Source organism: Sander lucioperca, chromosome 10 (genome assembly GCF_008315115.2).
Source record: "Sander lucioperca isolate FBNREF2018 chromosome 10, SLUC_FBN_1.2, whole genome shotgun sequence".
Classification (NCBI taxonomy): domain Eukaryota; kingdom Metazoa; phylum Chordata; class Actinopteri; order Perciformes; family Percidae; genus Sander; species Sander lucioperca.
This window is the reverse complement of record NC_050182.1, coordinates 12,054,632-12,078,234: the sequence shown is the minus strand read 5'-3', so window position 1 is coordinate 12,078,234 and position 23,603 is coordinate 12,054,632. Positions and strand designations below refer to the sequence as shown.

General features: G+C 40.9%; 1 protein-coding gene across 4 annotated transcripts in view; it reads right to left on the bottom strand.

Moving 5' to 3' along the window:
• Nucleotides 1–23,603, bottom strand: part of dgkb (diacylglycerol kinase, beta) — a 129,006-nt gene that overhangs the window by 3,683 nt on the left and 101,720 nt on the right. For all 4 annotated transcript variants that reach the window (XM_036006491.1, XM_036006492.1, XM_036006490.1 and 1 more), the window contains 4 exons: nucleotides 9,613–9,703; nucleotides 8,384–8,579; nucleotides 2,720–2,840; nucleotides 2,337–2,397 (listed from right to left, as the gene is read on the bottom strand). In XM_036006491.1, coding sequence (XP_035862384.1) covers nucleotides 2,337–2,397; nucleotides 2,720–2,840; nucleotides 8,384–8,579; nucleotides 9,613–9,703 — 469 coding nt within the window. The remainder of the gene's footprint in view (nucleotides 1–2,336; nucleotides 2,398–2,719; nucleotides 2,841–8,383; nucleotides 8,580–9,612; nucleotides 9,704–23,603) is intronic.

Sequence of the window (23,603 nt, the reverse complement as noted above, 5' to 3'; positions counted from 1 at the left end):
ATTAATCATTTCACCTGTAATTTAAATCACTAGAATCTATCCCTCCTATATTAAATAATGATGATTGTCAATTTCCCACATAATGAAATTCAATAATGCAGCCACAACTATGCGTCCATATGGTTTCTTGTCAAATGGGGCCTGTTGGCTTATAAGTGCACTTTTGAGGGTCCTTAATGTGACAAGCTTTGAGAATCCCTGGGGTTTATGTCTCTTATAAAGAATGGCAACATACGTTAACCTGGATTATGGTAAAGTATGGTCTTCATGGGTATTATATCTGACAATATTCTGTTTCCCAACAATGGTGCCATTTCTGTTAAAGGTTGAAATTGTAGATCAATGGAACAACAAATATCAACCATCAAGGGTTGTCATATCAAGCACATATCATTATACTGTTGCACTAAAAGTCTAAACGCAGTAATGGGGAGAGGAAATGCTACCATCTGCATTAAAGGGACCACGTTCACTTCAAAGGAAAGCTGCCATTTGTTGTACTTGACTCAGTAGCAATTACCAGCTTTTGTAGGCTATCATTAAACGTGATTGAGCTTAATGTTTCTGATGTACTTTACAAAATGATAACCTTTTTTAGGCACGACATTGGTCACATGAGAAGGATCTAAAAAAATTCCTGTAAAACATTTTGAGGGTAACTGAGCTCTGTTTTAAAGATGCAACATCAAGCATTTATATGCATCAAGTGCCCCACTTACAGAGCAATGTGGCTCTTAGAAAATAAAAACAATTAGAACAAATTATCTATGTGATGTACTGTACTCCCTGGCCATCAAAAACCATCCAAACTAAGAAAACAAAAAAGGGTTTAATATTTAAGACTTAACAGTGGCATTTCACCAGAATTACGTCTGGAAATGCAGTAAAATTTCAGTTTACAGACCTAGTTATCTTAGAGACAGTGATACATGTCATATGTCGCTTCAAAATGCAAATGGTTGGATGGTGTTAAATATGTTATGCATGCAGAGGAACTGAGATGAATTTGCATAGTTGTTGTTGTTAATAATTAGTGGGTTAACATCCCATTTGAACTGTGGTGTTTTTATAAGCAATTGACAGGTTGACTGATTCAAATTCAGCTCTCACATACAGAATGAGTAACTCGCCGTGGAAATCATTGCAGCACAATTACTGATTGTCAGATCCTAACTTTGCTTTGTGGAGTTGTGCCAGCAGATATAAGAGCACTTGCAAGCTACCCGTTTGGTCATGCAATGGGTTTTTTTTAGCTTTGCCTGAGCAATCCATATGTAAATCTCAGCAGCACTTCATCTGCAGTGGCATTGTAATTAAAGCCAAACACAAGCATAATCAACGCAAACTGAGGAGTTTCATTATGAAAAATGAGCGACTTTGACAGAGGGCAAACACTCGTCGAAGCACATGTTTGAGAAGCAAATTAGAAGAAGTAGACTTGCATTTGATATAAATTACTGCACAAAAAACACCAAGCAATGATCTGTAGGAGAAACGGAAAGAACAGATACTGCATTAGATACCAATTTTTTTGGGGATTTTTGCTTTAAGACCTTATTGGATGGTGCATTGATTTGTTCATTGTTGTATAATAAAATCATTTATGCAGTATTGAATGTGTTTCGTTTTGTCTTTTTTCTTTGTTTGTTGCTTATTATTAACATCAACCTGCCCCAGAACTGCAGATAAAAATTAGCGACTGGGGTCGCAGTGTCCCATATAAATAAGTAAAGTAAGTAATGTAAGGTGAGATCAAGTTTTAATATCCATCACAAAATAAATGTGGACAATTGTATGGAACATCTCAAAAATAATTTTCAAGGCTGGATTTGTAATACAAAGACACTCATATTTCTGTATTATACACTCATGTCTGTAAAGGTTCTTGATAGATTGATATTCTGGCTGATTTGTCCTCTGATCAGGTTCAAGTTGTGGAGATAAGATCAAAATCACCTGAGGTTACCAAACCTCCCCTCTAAAGGCTTGGAAAGAATACGGAAATATATGCAATTTGGATTTCGCCGTGATCAGTTGATCCGCTCGAGAAGGTGAAATAAATCGGCTATAAAAAAAGAAGAGCTCTAGTTTTTTTATTTTTTTTTTATGAAGAACTCCTGCATGCCTGTTGTCACCTTTTTGCAGCGATGTAGTGAAATGCCTGTTGTCACCTTTTTGCAGCGATGTAGTGAAGTATACTCAGTACACCACCACCATCACCGTCACCGTCACCCTTACATGGTGGTTACAGGTGTAACAGACGGATCACACTTTTGATGACACAAAACATGGAAGACGGGTGTCGTCAAAGGTGCTACAGACTTGTAATGACTTACAGTGCAGGGAGTCTGCATCCAAGGTTCCCCATCAATCTGCATGGGGAGGGATTTACTGGTTCTGTCAGTAAAAAAAACATGTCACAATTAAAATTTGGGAACATTTTAATCGTAAAATGTTGCACCAACAAAATCTAGCAAAGATGCTAACAACAAAAAAAGACATCAAAACATAGCAAAAGGTACGGAAGAGGATTAGGGCCACGAGTGGAAAAAATTATTAGAGTTTTGAGTTTAAAGTCAGAATCCAGATTTTTTTTCTAAGAATTCTGACTTTAAGCTTGGTATTATACAGTTTTTCACATGTGGCCCTAATCCTCTTCTGTAAAAAGGGACAACATCATGACAAATAAAAGTGAGTAGTGGTCCAGTTGAACACTGACCTTATGGTAACGGAGGAGCACTGTGCCAGGCGTCTCCCAGCGCTCTTCAGGCCAGTGTAGATCTGACCCATCTCCATGGCTCCTTCCAGCCCCACTACCTCCAGCAGCTGGTCAGACAGGTCTAAAACACAAAGAACACGTCTTTAAAAATACTTAAAGTCCAATCAACCAGAGCTGCAGCTGCTGGCATGGCTGCTGATTAATATTTAAAAACCAGAAAATGAGAAAATTCTTCTTTGCATCGTACGTTTGTTACTGAATGCACAAACTGTAAAAGTCGAACCATTTCAGTAGCTATGAAGTAGTGTTTTTAGACTGCTAAATATGCTAACATGTTTAAATAAATGATCCAATATCTAGTAAATGCCCCTACAGTAAATGTTGCTGATGTCATCTTAAAACCAATAGACTTCCACACGAAGGGAGAAGAAGAATGAGGGATTAAGGACATTTGCTAAGAAAGTGAGGAAGGAAAGAAGAAAATGAGAAGCAAAGACATGAAGTGATGTTTCTCACTTCAGAACCATTTAACATTCAGTTAAAAAGAAAAAAGGCAACAAGAACAACAAGCTACAAACAAAACAGCTATTAATTAGATTGCACCGGCAATGCAATGCAAATCTTGTGATATTATAATTATTAATTTCTCTGTTGTTTTGCAGTTATGAGCATTGATTTTGCCCCTGCTGGAAGCCCAGTGTCACGCAGGGCCCATCTGTTTCAGTGGCCTGTTCTGCCTCCGACTCTCCATCGACTCGTCCCTCCACAAATTAAGAAGCTGCTGCCTCGCTGCTGGGAGCATACAGACACTAATTGAAACTAAGACCCATTTTTAGGCGCTTGGTGCGTGCGACCGATGCTGCTCCATCGCTGTCATGTTTACCCGTGACGCGTTGGTTTCCTGAAGGAGTGTCGTAGGTAATGTTGCTGTTGTCCTGAGGTGTTGTTGTCGCTGCCGAGCTGTGGTGTCCAGCTGTCACCATGGTGATGGACATGCGTCTGCCCCTATCTCAGGGCCGGACGGTGAGTGCAGTGCTTTCCAGGGTCGGAGTGGAAGAGTGTGTGTACATACCCAGCAGGTTGACCTGCTGACACCGGGCTTTAAAGCTGCTCCCCCCCATTGTGACTTCTCACGTCAATGCAAACGGCTCACACAGGCCCGCGCTGACACGTATGATGGACAGCGTCACCATAGTGATAGGCATTCCCTGTTGCCTGGGGCTACAAAGATCTTGTATTCCCAAGGGTGCCAAGAGTACTGTTGGAAAGATCATAGAGCCTTTCTGCTAAATATAACAAGGTCAGGGGGACTCTGTACAACCAGGTGTTTAATAAAAACACAACAAAATATATTTGACCTGCATGTTTTGGGTAAAACCATTAACTCCTAGATGACCTGGGGAATTTCTAAACCAATCCGAACTGAGAATACAACTATTTTTGTGTCTATTTGAAGACATTACTGATGCAAAAACACCATTAACATTCGCAATCGGCATGTATAGCTAATTAAAAGGAGTAGTTTGACATTTTCTTGCTGAGATTTAGATGAGAATATCAATGCCACTCTGTTAGCTTAGCTTAGCAAAAAGACTGGAAGCGGGGGGGGGGTGTTGATGCCGCAACATCAACACATATAAAGCTACCTAATAAACATGTTATATCTTGATTGTTTAACCCATTCACAAAAACATTAAAGGAAGAAATAGTAGTCCACATAACCCCCCGCAAAACAACAAATTGTTGTTTTTACACCTCAGTTCGTATTTCCCAAAATGTCAAACTACTCCTTTAAGATGTCACATACTGTCTTGTTTTAAGCAAAACCTGAGACAATAAATCTCAATAAACTGCAGACACATGATTTCAAAATTAAATGACGGTCAGATTTAATCTACTATGATTTACTGGTGAAGTTCCATTTTCATTTTGAATCACCAACCATTATTGCTTAAATCAGATGCAAATGAAATATCTGGAACAATAATCACAAGTGGACTCTGCCAAATATAGAAAAAAAGCCATCATGTTTACCTCTCAGAGATAAACTGGGGGAGAAATGGAGTCATCTGTTTACACAAGAAGGATGTTGAAATATTAACACACATGATAAGCAGCCTGAGGCCAATTAAAAACTGAAACACCCCTTACGTAGCCTACAATCAACATCATGTGCCTCACTCGAGTGTTAAAGGCAATATTTGACTGCGATAAACAAACAGGCACTGAGGGTGACAGACTGAGTGAGACAGTCCTTATGGGAGAATTTAAAAAAGCGGCGCTGTGGCTTTAATCTCAGCTGCCATGTCTTCCCGTCAGAGTGTGGGAATAAGAAATGCCGTCCTTGTCACTGTCAAACAACTATACCTGCCGAGGCTGGTGGCTGCACTGACACATGTGGAGCAACAGGGAGAGAGCGGATGGAATAAAAGAGAGACGGTGAGGGAGCAGAGCAGGACCAGCAGCCGATCGGCTGAATTTTAAACTAAAGAGGAATGGAGGGAGGAGGAAGGTGTGTGGAGGCCGATCCTCCAATGAAAGCTTCGGCTTCATGGGGCTTGTCACAGGGCTTGTCACGGGGCATCAGTCCCATGTATCAACCCTTCCACCCACACATGCCCCCTCCCCTGCAAAAACCTCAGTCTCATTCTAAATAATTCACTCTGCAGTCATTCCCTTCCACCTGAGGGGCTTGTCTCCTGGCGTCACCAGTGGGACGATTTAACAGCTCCCGAAAGGTCAGGTTATTATTTTTTTTATCCCGCAGCCACCTTCCACACACACACACACACTAATCTCTGCCAACAGTTTGATCGGTGCATCGTGCTCGGCGGTGCCCCCTCTGGGCTAATGCACTCCTGTGTTTACCTCTGAATACGTCGTTCTCTTGATCTGACAAGTTAGGCTGCTCACCTCGAGGGCACCTTCCACAAGGGCGCACGCACACACACACACACACACACACACACACACACACACACACACACACACACACACACACACACACACAAATAAATAAACAGGCACAAACAGATACAAATGGACACAAACACACAGAGAAGTAGTGGCACGCAAATACACAATCCCCACTCACACTAAGTGCTTTTCCAGGTTCAGACGGTGGCATTTTTTTTTTTTTTTTAATGCACTGATTGATTTTTTATCAGGGATTAATGGAGTGTTCATTGTAGCAAAGTTGGGCTTTGAATTGTTCAACTATCTCCCTCACAATGTGTGCCACACTGCACTTTCATCCAGTGATGGAGTACTCGAGGCCTGGACTCAGACTCGAGGATTTATGAAATAAGCCTCGGAAGCTGGATGAAGTTTCTGACTACTTTCATGTGTAATAGGCAGTGATGGAGTGCTCGAGTCCTGGACTTGAGTCGCTATTCTCTGGACTCGTGACTCGACTCGGACTCAAACTCAGGTAATGGTGACTCGACTCGGACAATGGGGACTTGAGACTTGACTCGGACTCGACTACAACACTGCATTTCACCTACCCTAACCGTCACATCATCACATTAGGAAAGTTATAACCATCCCAGTATTCAGCAGTACATGTTAGGAGAACGCCTGTTTAGATTGGGTTGATTATTTTAAGACTGAGCTGTTTTTCCTCTTATTTCAACTCCCTCACCACCTCTGCTGTGATTAACAGTACTTTCTCTTGTTCTCTCAACTTTTCCAACAACTCAAAACACGTTTTCTCTTTATCACAAGTACAGTAAATGCTGCTACTGTAAATTGGGCTCTAATTTGTTAACAAGCTTTACTTTGAAGGTGTTATAACTACTGAAATCCAAAAGGAAACAAAAAATGAAATCACATCTGGACAAAAAACCTGAATAAAGCTTCATAGACAGCTTCACAGAGAACTGTTTTTTTTCCCCCACCAATCATGTTCTGATCAGTGAAGTCTCATAAGGGATCTCTAGCAGCCATGTCTGGAGATCCTCACTGACTCTGCATGTTTTAAGCCAGACACTGATTGTAACATCTAGTTCATCCCCGGGTACAGACACACCATCTCAAAATGAATCCTAAAAACACACCTGAGCGGGCAGGAGTTAGACATGATGGGGAATAAAACACACACACACACACACACACACACACACACACACACACACACACACACACACACACACACACACACACACACTCAATCCAAAATTCATGGCAATAGCTCATTTGTGAGGAGAAAAATACACATTTTCATTGTACAGAATTTCATGTCAATCCATCTAATAGTTGTGATATTTTCTCTGAATAAATGAAAATCCATTGGGAATCCAAATTTTAATTGGATTGGAATAGGTGTAATGAAAGGTGCTTCATAAATAAAATTGCCATTGCCATTACTTCTACCACAGCATTCTGGGTATTTTCTTTCTTTTTGTTAATAAGTCCTTTCACACCATTTCAGCATTTACCACAAAGCAGCTGACTCATTCTGCTTCGTTCATTCATACATCCCCATTTGCAGGCTTCCTTTTGACGTAAATGGATTCAGGGGTAAGCCCAACACCCCCCCTCAGTCCGCTCCTATTAACTGAGCCTGCCCACTGGAGCCTACACAGACCATTAATACACAAGTGACAGTTCCAAACAGTGACATGATTGTACTTCTTCTTTGCAAACAAAACCTGCAAGCTATGATTCACCTTGTCATCTGTGAAATATTCATGCACTCGGAAAAAAGTTTGGTCAAAAGTTTAGTCTTTGATCTATCTGATAGAAGCAAGGACACAGGCTGTCTGTGTCTGATGTGGGCTTCGGGGGAAAGAGCCTCCCACACTGTCAAACCTATTTAACGTGCAGTATTATTGTCCAGTAATAAATCAATCACAATCTATAGTATATGCAGGGCTTTGAAAGTGCAGTTGATGACTCACCAATTACCTCGCTGTGTCAAGGTTTCTCACTTTTTAAAAACACAACACAAGATGAAGAGTCTACAGCCATGCTAGTAGCTCTGTGAGGCTGTACTTTAAGCTTTGAGCTAAATGCTAGCATCACAACGTCACAATGGAAATGTAAACCAACATCGCCATCCCAAGACCCATTTACACTCGGTTTTGAAACAAAAGCACATCTTGTAGTGGTATTTTTTCCATGATGATATATCTCTAATTGTGTTTTAGGGTTGGATGTGTGCTCTAATGCAGGGGTCTTCAATGTTTTTTAGGCCAAGGACCCCTAAGCTGAAAGAGAGATCGAGTAGGGACCCCTACTACATATATTGTATATAATTAAGTTGCATATTAAACTGGGTGGATGGATGAAAATGAATGGAAATTAAAATATTATTTATACGAAATAATAATAATTTAATGTTAAACATACATGCGGAAGGCACAGTAAATCCCTAAGCTTAACTGGCTACCTTAGTAAGCTTATCTTCAATGTGTAAACTGAATTTTTTCAACAAATTTGGCCAATTTATCGGTACTATAAATAAGTTTGTCCAAATGTCATACATTTTATTTTTTTGAAAATATAACCTTTCAAAAAAGTATTGTTTTAACATAATTTGGCGGCCCCCCTGCACTAACTCTGAGGACCCCCTAGGGGTCAGGGACCCCCTGTTGAATATCTCTGCTCTAATAGGCTGTTAACTGCAGGATAAATAGCAAAAGACAACCATAAAACAGCTACCTTGAACTGCAAACGTGAGCTCCTTGGGGTCGAGCACTGGTGTCCTCTTGTCTTGGCTCTTTTTGCCCCCCTTGCGGTTACCCCTCCTCTTCTTGCTCTCGCCCCAAAGGTTGGAGCCGCCGTGCATGCTGGGAATGTTGAGAATGGCAATGCCTTCCAAGGAGATGCTGCTGAGGTCCAGAGTGACACCATCACACTTTTAAAAGGAAGAAAGAAACGGAGGGAAAAGACTAAATTTGGCTGATCATGCTTTCATGATAGGCTAGCAACGTAAGTTGCCTTTTACTGGAGTTTGAGCAGTGACAGGGTAACGAAAACCTAAAAAAAAAGAAGGCATTATCCACTAAAACACTGAACTGTTCAGAGGTTAGAGTCTTGATATGCTTCTGCATCTATGCCTGGACCTCTCTGAGCCTAAACCTTAATCTGTCCCTCGGTCCAAGCCAAAGCTTATATCTGTCTTTCCGTCTGAACATGGACTAGTCTCTCCGTCTGAGCCTGACCCTGTCTAAAAATTTCTCTTTGTCTAAGCCTAAGCCTGAATCTGTCTCCCTCCGTCTGAGTCCTCTCTTTCTATCTTAACATGAGCCTTTCTTTTTGAGCTGAGCCAGGGTATGTGTCTGGAACCACCATTCCGCTTGTCAGTTTGATCTGATTAAGCTGAAAAAGGCCAGTAACACTCTAAATTTTATACCAGTATGGATCTTTATGCCTCCTCCCGTACTGTAGGTACTTATCAAGCACTAATTAATGAAGACCTTTGCACTATGTGGATAGCTCTGAGAAGGGGGAAGATGAATTGCATAGACACCATCTTCATTATCACTCAATATCACACACAGCAGGGTCATGTAGGGCTAATTACCTGTGTGTTGAACTGATGTTCAGTGAGAAGCGGGTGGGGGGGTGCAGAGATAGCCATCCCACATCAACACTTTGTCTGGGTTCATTCAAAACTGGTATAAATTTGTGTCACTTCTTGAACAAGGAAGGACCAGAATATTTTTTTAACAAGCACCATTATTCTTACACGATTACTTATCTGCACTCGTGTCCATATGGTTTTATCAAGTATTTCTAATTAAACAGATAATGTATGACTGCTTGGGGTTCACATAGAAGAGTTTATGAAATAATAATTTCACAAAAAGTAGTGACTTTCAAAAATCCTTGCCTTAAGTTTCTTTTCTATAGGGCTCAAAAAGCCAAAAATATGTGGTTTGATTTACCTCAACCTCCAGAAAGTCGTGGAGCTTCTTACATGTGGCCGAAAAGGTCTCCGAAGTGCCGAACTCAAAGTACCACAGCTTATTCTTTGTTCTGAAAGAAACAAGACAAAGGGAACTACAAAGGGACCAAGAAAAGAGGAAACATATGAGTGTTTTCCCCACATCAAAATCTGAAGCTTGTAAAGCCATAGCCTCTCTTCTTCTCTTATGTCTCTTATGTGCTGAGCTTAGGAAAAAGAGACCACTCTGTAAAGGTGTGTTTGATTCACGCTTGAAAAAAGGGTTTTCTAACCTACACAGGAAATATACCTCTAATGTTTACCGCTGACCAAAATCACACAGTCATTAATCTCCAAAAAATGCATAATGTGGCGTATTAATCACATATTGAAGCATGATGATGAATCTAAAGGCAGTTAAGGAGGACCTGAGGGAACACATGGGGTGGCCAGTGGGTACCCATGCCCAACATTAAGGCCCAGTGAGGGGTGTGAGAGGGTAATCTAACTGCCCCTGCAATTAACAGAGGACTGTGGTGCTGCTCCCCGGGCTTCCTACAGCACACACTCCCATAGCTAAGGCTGATGATCAATGACCTGGCAGGGGTGAGTTACCATCTGTCCGCATACTGCTATGGTACATTATATTCTCTCATGACTACACAAATAATTTATTTTTGTATTGGAGTATTCATTATTTGTTATAGGCAAGGCATGGCAGCTTTGTTAGTATAGTGCATTTCAGCAACAGGGTTATTCAAAGTGCTTTAGATAATTATTACATTACAGTGCAGTACAAGAAATAAACAATTATTTAAAGAAAGGCAGCATCAAAAAGAAAGGTCTTCAGCCTTGATTTAAAAGAACTGAGAGTTGCGGCGGACCTGCAGTTTTCTGGCAGTTTGTTCCAGATATGTGGAGCATATAAACTGAGTGCTGCCTCCCCGTTTAGTTCTGACTCTGGGGACAGAAAGCAGACCTGTTCCAGACGACCTGAGAGGTCTGGGGGGTTCATAATGTAGCAGCAGATCAGAAATATATTTTGGCCACAAGAAGTATTTTGAAATCAATTCTTTGAGGGACAGGAAGCTAGTGTAAAGACTTCAGAACTGCGAGTGATGTGATCCACTTTCTTGGTCCTAGTGAGGACTCGAACATAGAGGTCGACCGATGGATTTTACAGATACCGATAGCTAGGTTAGGCCGTATTTGCCGATAACCGATTAATCGACCGATAGTATTTATAACTTATACAGTTGACAAAATACATACATTGTTTCAAAAAAAGTCCAGACGCTTTTGCCAATAATCAAAATAATAATGTCATATTTATTGATATTACACCCACAGCAATGCTACACAAGCATGTGTGTTGTCTAAAACAGTTCTCCTACATATTTGGAGTCATCCAGTGCAAAAATAAACATAATGAGCATTATAATTCATACAAAGGACAAACAATCTCAAAACAGTGACGCCATTCTTCTCTGTAGAACGGTTTAGAACGGTAACAGACGATCTCTGACCTGGAGGGATCTATCTTTCCCACTTTATACTATATATATATTTGTTCTCGCTTGGATGCCCATATAAGGCGTAATGTGTGACGGACCTGCCTTCCCATTGGTTGAAAACATAAACAAAGGCATCATGGGAGATCCCCTTGTCGGTAGCACCTACTGTCTATGGGTACCACGGCGTTAGCGGCAGAAATGACCGAAAACGTGATGAATTATGGACATCAAGTGGATAAATCTTGGATGTAGCAGTTTGGATTTAATGCTCAACAACCCCAAAAAAAGACACAAGTTCCAGGCTGGATAGAAAATCACCTGTAAAGGCTAGAAAGACACCAAAGACACCCCCGTGACGGCTAACTCGTTAACTTTTAGCTGCAGCAATCAGTAAGTCTTTACGTTTAACTGTTATTAAATGATCTAAATATGAATCAGAGGTGCCATTTGAGATCGTGGACGATCCTTTAGGGTTCTGATTCTGACATTTGGGTCGGACTCGCGTTTATTTTTGTCAGTGTTTTAACCGCTTGAGGTAAGTTAGCCTACTACTAATGTTTAGCGTCATCTCAACCTCGAAAGCAAACAAACATACTGTTGTGCTGTTCTGTCTCTACTAATGCAGCATCTATTCAACAAATTAATATGTACTGTATACATACCTCTTTGCTGTCGATGCTTTAAACGCGCATCTGTCAGCCTTCTCCGCACACCATGTGCTCTGCGTGCAGCGCGCGGTAACACGTGTCGAAAATAAACAACACGAGGCATCAGTGATAGTTTTTATTTCACCTCTAGAGGCCGCTATTGTAATGCATGATGCCAGCAGACCCTTCTCAGCTCTCGCGTACTGTGTAATGAATGACAGCGCGCGCTTCTCAGCCGCTCCAGCAACGGACGCAACCATCGGTATGGATTTTTGCCGATAACGATAGTTCCACCAATCAACTATCGGTGCCGATTAATCGGCAAAACCGATGAATCAGTCGACCTCTACTCAGCGTTCTGAATCAGCTGCAGCTGTCTGATAGATTTTTTAGGGAGACCTGTAAAGACACCATTACAGTAGTCAAGTCTACTGAAGATAAAAGCATGGACAAGTTTTTCCAAATCCTGCTGAGACATAAGTCCTTTAACCCTTGATATATTTTAAAGGTGATAATAGGCTGACTTTGTAATTGTCTTAATGTGGTTATTGAAATTCAGATCTGTGTCCATAACTACACCAAGATGTCTGGCTTTGTCCGTTGTTTTTAACATTCTCGATTGAAGCTGAGCGCTCACTTTTAATCATTCCTCTTTTGCTCCAAAAACAACCGCTGCCTTCATTATAGATAGCAGTTGGTGTAGTCTTCATGCTAATCATGCAAGCAGACATCTTACAGTGCAAACCAAACCTTAAAAATAGAACAATAATGTGTAATGAAAAAAATAACATTTAACTAATTTCTTTTACACTCACGAATGAAAGGGAACAAGAGTTAAAATTGGTCACATGCACAAATTAAGACCATGAGGGGTAATTATGGATTGGATTTTGCACTCGTTTTTACTTGGCCAGTTGATAACAATGCCATTTAAACTAGGGTAGCAGCACCCGCTCTGTCTGTTTTAAAGTGAATGAAATCAAGAGTAAGAAATAAAGACTTCCTCCCTGCTGCCAAAAGAAAGAGGTGACCATAAATGTCCAATACAAATCTCTCATCTGTCCACTTTGTTATTTGTGCAGTGTAAACCAAAGCAAATCACATACATAAAGTCCCAACAGTTGCCCCTAGAGACTGTAAAAGTTCATAACTCTGGCAAAAATAACATAAAGACAATTTAGCAATTGTAAGAGCCTTAAAAGGGGGGCATAAATGAAATAAGGCAGTCTTATATTATAAGATAACATACGTGAAAAGTTGTCATTTTCTTTCATTTATTATATTGTTATAATCACAGAACTTCAATACTTTACTTATCAATTATATTAATGCAGATTGTGTTCCAATTTCCTGCAGGACTGATTAACAGCGTGTTCCTTCAGTAAACCACCGTGTAGATCTCCTTTATGATCTTGTTTTGGTAGAAAGAGGTGCAACTGAATCCAGGACACTAGAAAGGTAGCCTGGACCACATGCAATCCCTCACCAAGTTCAGTTAAAACTGACGGTTATGAATACATCAGCATCAACATTACAAGGACAGGCTAATGTTGCTTCACATTTAATAAGACAGTGATCTGACACCAAGGATGTGACAGGAGAGACAGTCAGAGCAGAAACCAAGTCAAGGTGTTGCCACTGCAGCGAAGTATCAAATAGTGCCAGGAAGGTTTTACTTAGAGGATCAAAGGTCATCAATAATTAAAATCTCATCAGAATGAGTAACAATGTGTGAGGTAAATTCTCCAAATTCTTCTAAAGATTGGGAATAAGGGCCAGGTGGTCCATAGAGAACAACAAGGTGGAATCATTTTTACTTCCAGTCTGTGAAGGCGTTAAGTAGCTAGTGGACTCCAAATACGCACTAACTAAGAGCCTAGACCAGCAGACGACTGGTTGGTCAGAGAGAGAATCGTCACTAATCACTGCGTCATCATTGCTAGCGACAGACAGGGGTGTCCTGAACGAACCCGCCATTTTTAAATAGTTTAACCAGCCGTGTTTTTTTGCTGCCTGCAGCTTCTTTTGAAACAAAATTTGTCATCTGGCTGTGGCAACAGCCACATGCGGAGAATCAAAAATCTAAATCCCTAATGACAAACTTGATGTAAACACCTGTCAATATTCCTGGACAAAATAGAGGCGTCTATTCCTGAGGGTCAGTACAGTTTGCAGTCGGGAGATGGGCAACACAAGCGGTTGCTTGATCTTGCGCACCTTTCCACACTGTTGATAAGGGACAAACTACATTATCGAGAGTATCCTCCCCCGAAAAACGCCCACATAAGTCGTTTGTCCATGCAGCAATTACGACTTTTATATTTACGTTTGTAATGGCGGCGCCCTCTGGTGGCCGTAGTAATATTGACAGGAGCAAAGCAGAAAGTAAGGTGACGAAGTATAAGAGCACCTAATTTGACTGTCACCCAGGAGACCGGGGTTTGTGTCCCGTTTGAAAATAAAAAATAAAATGTGTTATTTTTTACTTTACGGCACAATCGGGGCTACATCACATTCAGTGTCCCATACGTAACCAGAAGTGAAGTAACGTCTTATTTAAACCCAAACCACAATCTTTTCCAAAATGAACTAAGTAGTTTTGGTGCCTGAACCTAACCAAACTGTTACCGTTTCACAACACTAACATGTTTAAAACCACGACCATTCACTCTCTGGTTATATTATGAGGATGGAAAAGACATGTGTGTTGTATTTCCTGCCACCGCTATGGGCAGTGATTTACAAAACGCTCCTGTGGGTTGTATTAGACAACCTATATTGTTGTATGGTTTCGAGGACTTGTATGAAGGTAAATATGGTACAAACCAGGAGAGCTTGTAGAATACAATGTGAGAACTTGCAGAACAAAAAATCTGAACTTGTATGTTAAAATTTGCACTTGTAAAAAATATTCACACACATGTGATCTGAATTTGAAGTCATACAAAGGAAAAAAAACATGAGAGCTTGTAAAAAAAATCTGAACTTGTAAGTTGAAATTTGCACTTGTAGAAAATGTTCACACACCTGTATTCTGAATGTGAAGTTACAGAAAAAATATTCACAAATGTGTAGATTGATATTTACATGAACACAATGACAGCTGCAAACTTATAATGCAACATTTACTCGTATACTTTTTTTTTACTCTGGTTCATTTTCTATCACAACCACAACTCAGTGATGACAACCTCTCGAATCTGTCACTGCAACTTCACATATGTGCTCTTTCGCATCACAAAGTGGCGAATCTGCGCGCCTCGACTTTCACAACACTCTTGACGATACATTTGGTGCAAAACTAATTTGTACCTGTGGAGCTCTGAGCTAACAGAACGGGAAAAGCCTTCTTATACAGTCTATGGGAAAAGCAGGGTTTCTATCGCCAGATGAGGGACAACTCTGTCTGGCTTATTTATGTAGCATGGAAACTTGGTGGAATAGCATGCTAGCGTTAGCTAACTAGCAGCCAGCCCGCTTCTAAATAAATACCTTTTAATTATCTAAACACTTTTTAACAGTCAAACTAAAACACTGGCGGTGAGCTCCACGGCCTGCAGCCGCAGACGGACCGTCATCAGTGGGGATCGACCAGCGTAGCAACACTGCTTTTGCCAGAAAGCTTCGCTGCCGACCTCGACCTGCAGTCGGAGCTCCAGCGGGACACGGAGAGCCCCACATCCGGTAGCAGCGGCCCATCCCCCGGCCATGACCAGAGCTTGCTTTGCTGATGTTGTGCATCCCTGCTAAGAATTGCACCCGCTTGGGCAGAAACAATCATTTCTGCAGAATTCATTGCTGCCGAAAATTGCATCTAGGTAGCAAGGAAATGCTACTATAGAGTCTGATAAAACATTGATGTCTCTAAACCTTCTAAAATCCTAATCATTATTGATGAACATGACAAAGAGATTTACTATTGCCTAGTTTTTAAACAGTACTTTGCCTTATAAAATCATTATTTTCCCTAGTGGATGCAATTCTCGGCAGGGATGCGAAACTTGGCACCTGTTACCCACTGATGACGGTCCGTCTGCGGCTGCAGGCCGTGGAGCTCACCGCCAGTGTTTTAGTTTGACTGTTAAAAAGTGTTTAGACAATTAAAAGGTATTTATTTAGAAGCGGGCTGGCTGCTAGTTAGCTAACGCTAGCATGCTATTCCACCAAGTTTCCATGCTACATAAATAAGCCAGACAGAGTTGTCCCTCATCTGGCGATAGAAACCCTGCTTTTCCCATAGACTGTATATAAGAAGGCTTTTCCCGTTCTGTTAGCTCAGAGCTCCACAGCCTAAGTCCACAGGTACAAATTAGTTTTGCACCAAATGTATCGTCAAAAGTGTTGTGAAAGTCGAGGTGCACAGATTCGCCACTTTGTGATGCGAGAGAGCACATATGTGAAGTTGCAGTGACAGATTCCAGAGGTTGTAATCACTGAGTTGTGGTTGTGATGGAAAATGAACCAGAGTAAAAAAAAAAGTAAACGAGTAAATGTTGCATTACAAGTTTGCAGCTGTCATTGTGTTCATGTAAATATCAATCTACACATTTGTGAATATTTTTTCTGTAACTTCACATTCAGAATACAGGTGTGTGAACATTTTCTACACGTGCAAATTTCAACTTACAAGTTCAGATTTTTTTTACAAGCTCTCATGTTTTTTTTCCTTTGTATGACTTCAAATTCAGATCACATGTGTGTGAATATTTTTTACAAGTGCAAATTTTAACATACAAGTTCAGATTTTTTGTTCTGCAAGTTCTCACATTGTATTCTACAAGCTCTCCCATTTTGCACCATATTTACCTTCATAGACTTGGCATTATCTGCTGACGATGCTAGCGCTATCACTAACAAGCCTGCTGTTAAGCCTGTGGCTGAGGCTATCTCGAGGGCCTGTGACATCTAAGGTAATGTTAGCAGAGATGAGCTGTTCTCTCTAGCAGAGACACCCTATCTGCAAAAACAGAACAGTTAACAGAAACCATCGTACCACAGTAAGTAAGGTTGCATTAGCTGTGGGGTAAGGTGACCAGATTTCTAAGACAAAATCCGTGGAAATTTTCAGCTCACAAGTGTAAATACTAGGGATGTCCCGATCAGGTTTTTTTTGCCCTTGAGTCCGAGTCATTTGATTTTGAGTATCTACCGATACCGAGTCCCGATCTGATACTTCTATAATATATAAAAAAGGAATAAAGAAGAGCGAAAAAACAGATCCAGGATGTTCCTTATTTTTTATTTAATTCACCTTATTTTAACATTCAACAACTTTGTTAACAGAGCACTTCTGTTACATATCTCACAGTTTGCTATGGCAATGTTGTTGTCATCAACTTCATAATACCTCCAGACCGCAGACATACTCGCGCTTTCCGCTTCAAGCTGCTTCCGTGTTCTACTTTGCCAGCATTTAACCAATAGCGTCTCTGCAACAAAGTGATGTCATGCCGCACGAGTTGCTGTTTCTGTGTGGAGTCAAAAGGGTCTAACTCTATGCCACCGCATAACTATAGATGTGTTAAAAAATAATGAGAATATATATACATATATATATCCGAGTCCTGATTGGGAGGTAACGTCCGATTCTGATCGAGTCTGAAACCACGTGATCGGGCCTGATTTCCGATCACGTGATCGGATCTGAACATCCCTAGTAAATACCTCCAAAAAAGGTAATGTTTTTATCTTTGTAAACTTAAAACGGGGACACTGCCCCAGGGGCGTCACTAGACCTAGAGCTGCACTGGGGCACAAGCCCCCCTAGGGGGGGTCCATGGGCATGCTCCACTGTAAAAACAATTGTGTCTATTTTAACGTTTAAATGCATCAATCTGGTGCACTTTGAAAAGAAATTCAGACAACCATAGAATAAGTGAGCACGTCTACATCACAGCCACATACAAAAAAGAAATTTAAGAAAATATAATGATTGCAAGATTGTGTCGAGGTGGTTTCGATCTCACAAGGGCAAAAACATATATCACCTGTTGACAGCAGCTCTACGCTGTGAGCTACAAAGCTCATGGATCTTCTGCTTTCCAGTCATATATTAATTAACTACGTCAGCATCCAGGTAACATGTTGTCTTGAGTTGATCTGAAACAACTGGTTACCTGGGTTTAGTTTAGAAAATACCCAAACGTTTTTATCACGTTTCTTTCCTCGCGGCTATGGCTATATTTACCACTGTAGCCTACATTACAGCCCCCTACGACACTACACAGGTCTATGGTAAAAAATGTTTTCTAAATAGTGACGATCTAACTCAGATAAAACTGTAAACATACAGTATGAGCCGAGCGAGCCACTGAGCCAGGAAAAGTCGAATACAAGTGGTAATATTATACCCACAAGTTCTGAAGGCAAACTTCATTTTGTGTAAGCCTATATTGAATAGTAAAACATACCTCTGTGTTTGCAAAACGTGCTTGCAATACAGTGTTATTTGAGCTTGTGTGTCTATCGAATGATTTTATCCAAAGCGATGTTCTAATCATAGACTGTTAATATTTACAGTCTATGGTTCTAATCAAACTCCCAACACAGCATATAACGTTATTTAAATGATTTAAGGAGCATTGAGCTCAGTCGATATGTTTCTCTCTGGGTTCAATAAGTGCGCCCCTCGTGGACACAATAAAACACTGCCTAAGCCCAGGGTAACAAGTTGTTTTAGCTTTTCATGTGGCTGAGTGTTAGCTTGTCAAGTTATATCGTCACTGTTTAAAAGTATTTATAGTCATATGTGTAATGTTGTAGGGGCTGTAATGTAGTGGTAATATAGCCGTAGCCACGAGAAAAGATTCATGATAAATACGATTGTGTATTTCCTAAGAGGTTTTACACAACCTATGGGAGTAACCAGTTGTTTCAGATAAAACCAAAACAAACTGTTACCTGGATGCTGACGTAGTTAAGTAATGCCTACTGGAAATAAAAGTTAACAGCATTTGAGTAGCTCGCATCGTAGAGCTGCGGACATGAAGAGTATGTGTTTTTGCTTTCAATAGTTTGAAACCAGCTCGACGCAAACTTGCAATTATTGTATTTTCTTAAATTTATTTTTTGTATGTGGCTGCGATGTAGTGCTCATTTATACAATCATATTCGCAGCAATAGATATGAGATGCCACCTGAAAATTGCCAGTAATGTGTTTGTGATTGTGTGACGAATCTGGCGATAGAGGCAGCAACAACTGCTACTGTTAGGTAAACATAATATACGGAAACCAGTTAGTGTGGAAACCAGTGGGGACATAACACCGGCTGCTCGTAGAGACCAATGTTATTTCTCCAGGTTGGAGGATGGCTCGTTTTGATGAAAATTAGTTTGTAGCTCATTGTTAACCTTACTACGGTAGGAAAGATGCGTTGTTTGTGATTTAATAACATTTTGCTGTAGAATAATTGATCCCAGAAGTTCAAATCTGTGAATATCTTTCTATCTTTACCGAAGTTGAGCTCTGAGCAGTGCTTGCTCTGGCTTGAGCCGTGTAGGGTGCGCGACTATACGTTTGGTCAATGTTTTCTTTCATTTGAATTTTGGGTGTGTTAGTCACAGTGAAAACCGGGGACATTTCCGGGGACAGCTCCAGCCGGGGACAGGTCTCCAAAACCGGGGACATCTGGTCACCCTACTGTAGGCTAGGCTAGGATTGGCTTTGAGCTAAGCTAACAAGGCAGAAACAGATGCTATAATCCTAATGCTAAAACAGATTTGAAAATAAAACAAGTCTAATACGATACAGACTTAGAGTAACAGAGTACAAGGGGGAAGAAAGATTAGCCAGCGGTTGTGCATGTCACGGAAATCACAATATGCGTCAGGGGAAGCAGCATCACAGCGTTGAAGCGGCGTCACAGTATCCCACAGATCGCAAAAAGCCTTTTAATCTTTCTAAGAAACAACAGACAACAACACGCAATTTATCACAAAGCTTCAAGGACAGAAAAAAAACCTGCAACAGTGCTGACACGCAGAACTGAACACAGTAAAAAATGGCCTTCTCTTAGCTGGAATCAAAGCGCTACAAGAGGAACGTATTAGTATAAGAAGAGTAACAATCACTGAATTATTGATTTCCTCATTAGGACTTTTGTCAGGACCATTTAGCCACTTTATAAATGAGCTTTCATTAGGGTACTTGCAAGGTAGCCCAACTCACAGTTGATTTATAATGTGCAACATGGTCAATAGAAGAGGGATGGGAACAGAGGGAGGTGGGAAGAGGCAGGAGGGCGACAGGGCCACGCTGAGAGGCTTTCCACAACAACACAACCTTACATCTCCCCCATCATCCTCATTATCATCATCATCAGTCTGTAAACCCAGTAGTCAAACCCAAGAACACAGGCCTGGGCAATTTTGCAAACAAACAAATGAAGGTGGCTACTTCCAAAAGCATATTCAAAACTACTGGTCAGTGATTGATGGAGAGAATGAAGCCAGATACAATACGTAGAATGTTTTAGATGCCTAGACTCTTCGTTTTTGCTGTGTTGAAGCTGATTTTGGTATGTTTTTGTCACATTCAAGAGCCTCTGATATCTGAAACCGTGTTTAAACTGAAAACAAAGCACGTTTTAGAGGGGGAAAAGTCATGAGTGGATGTGAAAAGACATGGATTCTCTCTCGGTGCCACAAACGGAGGTGAAGACGCATCTGTAGGAGTTGAAACCGTTTCAAAGAAGACTAATGTTCACTTATCCCAACTACAGCTACATGATTCCACTTCATGAATGTACAGACAAGAGGGAAGGAGAAACTAGAGAAACGTAACAAAGAACAAACTCCAGGTTTGTGGTAGAGATGAACACAGACACACTCCTCACACATACGCATTCAACAAGCTGCTACTACTAGCATAACATACCCAAATATCCAGCCAAACTGTAGGTAATCAAGTTGCATTGTGGGTAATGTAGGCACCAGAGGAATGTGTGTAATAAAAAAGATGATATCTCTGGTTCTGCTGCATCAATTTAGATTATTTCTTCAGGGAAACATTTGCTGTCTCTGATCTGCTACATCATTCATTAGATGGACATTTGTTTTAACTTTTAACTTGAAAGAATTACCTACTTCACATTCAAAAGAGCTCTACTAACCCACTGATTCGCCTCAAATTTTACAACATGGCTACATCTTCTAAACAGCAACATCCTAAACAGAGACCTCTAGGTTTATAAATTTTTTTTTTTTTACAGTACAGCAGCTCCAACTTGCACTCAGGACAACTGGAGCCAAATGCAGAAAACTAAAGACACACTGTAAGAACAGATACAGTAAGAGACAACATCTGTCCATCCTGTCGATTCCCACCACTTAACCTAACAAGCGCACCATGGCAACAAATCACCTCATGTCCCTGTTCATTAGGTAATTAGGAGCATCCCATTGGCTTGATCGGATTGTCGTTTGTTATCTGCCGACCGATGCTAAACACTGGACTCCTCTGACAGACCGACTGTGACTGTGTCTTCAACAAGATCCAGCCTGTGCTAGGATTAATAGGGAGTCCATTTGAGTAAGTAAGTAAGTTTTAAGGTAAATTAGGAGGACTTTTCGCTACGGGAAGTGCAAAAAATGTGAACATAAAGTGCCCAATTCTGTTGCCTGACTTTATGCTCCTGCATCCTTCCAGGATCATCTCAGAAATGACATCATTATATTTCCTGTGGGAGCGATTTGTGTTTTCAGTAGCAGGTATGTACTGTAGCAGGTTTTCAATTCTCAGAGTAGGCGCAAGGCCTCTGCTGTGACTGTAGCTGCAGTGTATCGATGCAAAGTGTACTGCAATGATAACTTTAGCGGTGTGCATGTGAGATCAGTGTAGTAGTCACAGCTGGCTTACCAAAAGAAAACAGTGGCTCAGGTTTCCAGAGCTACTGAGGTGTCGTTAAATTTGCACAAACAAATCATAAAACAAAACAAAGAAGAGGACCTATACAAAATGTGTAGCCGAGAAAAAGAAAAACACAAATGGCTTCACGAAAACATCTAATACCAAGGGAAAAAGTCAGGTGAGCAACAGAAAGACAAATGTAGCTCAAATGGCCTGAATCTGAACAATACACTGTGTTCATCAACCGTCCACTGGTTGGGTCACCATATTAAAGGATGTCGGAGACGATAAGCTTCAGTGCAGCGTTGCTGTCCTGAGGCCACAGCACCTTTAGATGCACTTTCTACCGGCCACACTGAACGCCAGGCACAGAGCTATTGATTTCCTTCCCCTCTGACACTTAATCTAACCCACAATGATCTACGACCTTATTTTCACACTAATTTCTTCTTGATCAGAGGTGATAAATATCGCATTGACATAACCAGCTCTTTGTGCATTGCATCAATGCACTGTTTTGTTTAACATGACACCGCCTAGAGCGCTCCGACTCCGACTGGCAGTTTGAGAAATGACCTGTGTTGCATCGTCTTGCCTTCAGAGATGCAGCGAGCAGTTTGAAAAATGTATTTCTTTCTGTTGCACTGCAATGATTCCAAGGTACTTTTTTATCCCAAAACTACAGATACTGGTAAAAAACATCCATCTTTAGGAACAAATACAAAAACGGATCTGCTAAAATGACATAGAAGTGAACTGATAAGCTTGACAGCTCAAGAATTTTTCTTTAACACAGATTTTAGTTTTGCAAACAGCTGCAGTGTTTCCTCAGTTGGTGACAGTGTGAAAGAAGTTAGATGGAAAAAAAGATAATGTTACAAAGTGTAATGCTTAATGCTCCTGTTTTTATATTTAAAGGTCCTATGACATGCTGCTTTTTGGATGCTTTTATATAGGCATTAGTGGTCCCCTAATCCTGTATCTGAAGTCTCTTTCCCGAAATTCAGCCTTGGTGCAGAATTACAGCCACTAGAGCCAGTCCCACAATGAGCTTTCCTTAGGACGTGCCATTTCTGTGTCTGTAGCTTTAAATGCTATTGAGGAGGAGAGAGGGGGGGCAAGGTGGAGGGTGGGGGTGTGGCCTTGACCAACTGCCATGCTTCGCTCGTTTGCAAGCCATGATGTCTCTCTCTTTCTCATGGGTGGGCCAAATTCTCTGGGCGGGCAAAGCAGAGAAAGGGGAGGTAACCTTTCCCCTTGTGACATCATAAAGGGAAGATTCCAGATTGGCCCATCTGAGCTTTAATTTTCTCAAAGGCAGAGCAGGATACCCAGGGCTTGGTTTACATCTATCGCTATTTCTAGCTACTGGGGGACCATAGGCAGGCTGGGGGAACGCATATTAATGTTAAAAAAATTCATAAAGTGAAATGTTCATACCATGGGACCTTTAGGCTAAGTTTATAATGAATACTGTGGTTTAACTGTATAAATCAGGACGTAGTCTTTTTGATGAGCCAAAACACGACTCCCGGCCCCCCTGGCTGTTGACACCTTGGCAGGGAATGTTAAAGGTATTCCTGTACCTTAATTTAACGCGTGTGTTGTGAAAGGGCTGTTGAACAATTAAAAACAAGTCTAATAATGTAGAAGCTGGAATGAAACACAAAATCTCATTTGTGATACTGTTTCAGCACAGAGCCATTAATTTTGGGAACTGTTGCAATTACCTTAACAAAGCAATGCTGTTAATTAATGAAATAATTATTCATATTGTTTACAAGGCTTGGGGCGTTATAGCAGCGTGTTTATCTGGTCTGACACCTCCAGCAATACATCTGCACAAGTTTGATTTTAGTGCAATGGAGACAATTTTCATTCCACATTAACTTTTGAAAGTTGCCCCTTAAAAAACCCATCATTGACATGCTTCCGCCTTCGCTCTTCATTTTTATATAAAAGCAGCATGCAGCAAGATGAGTG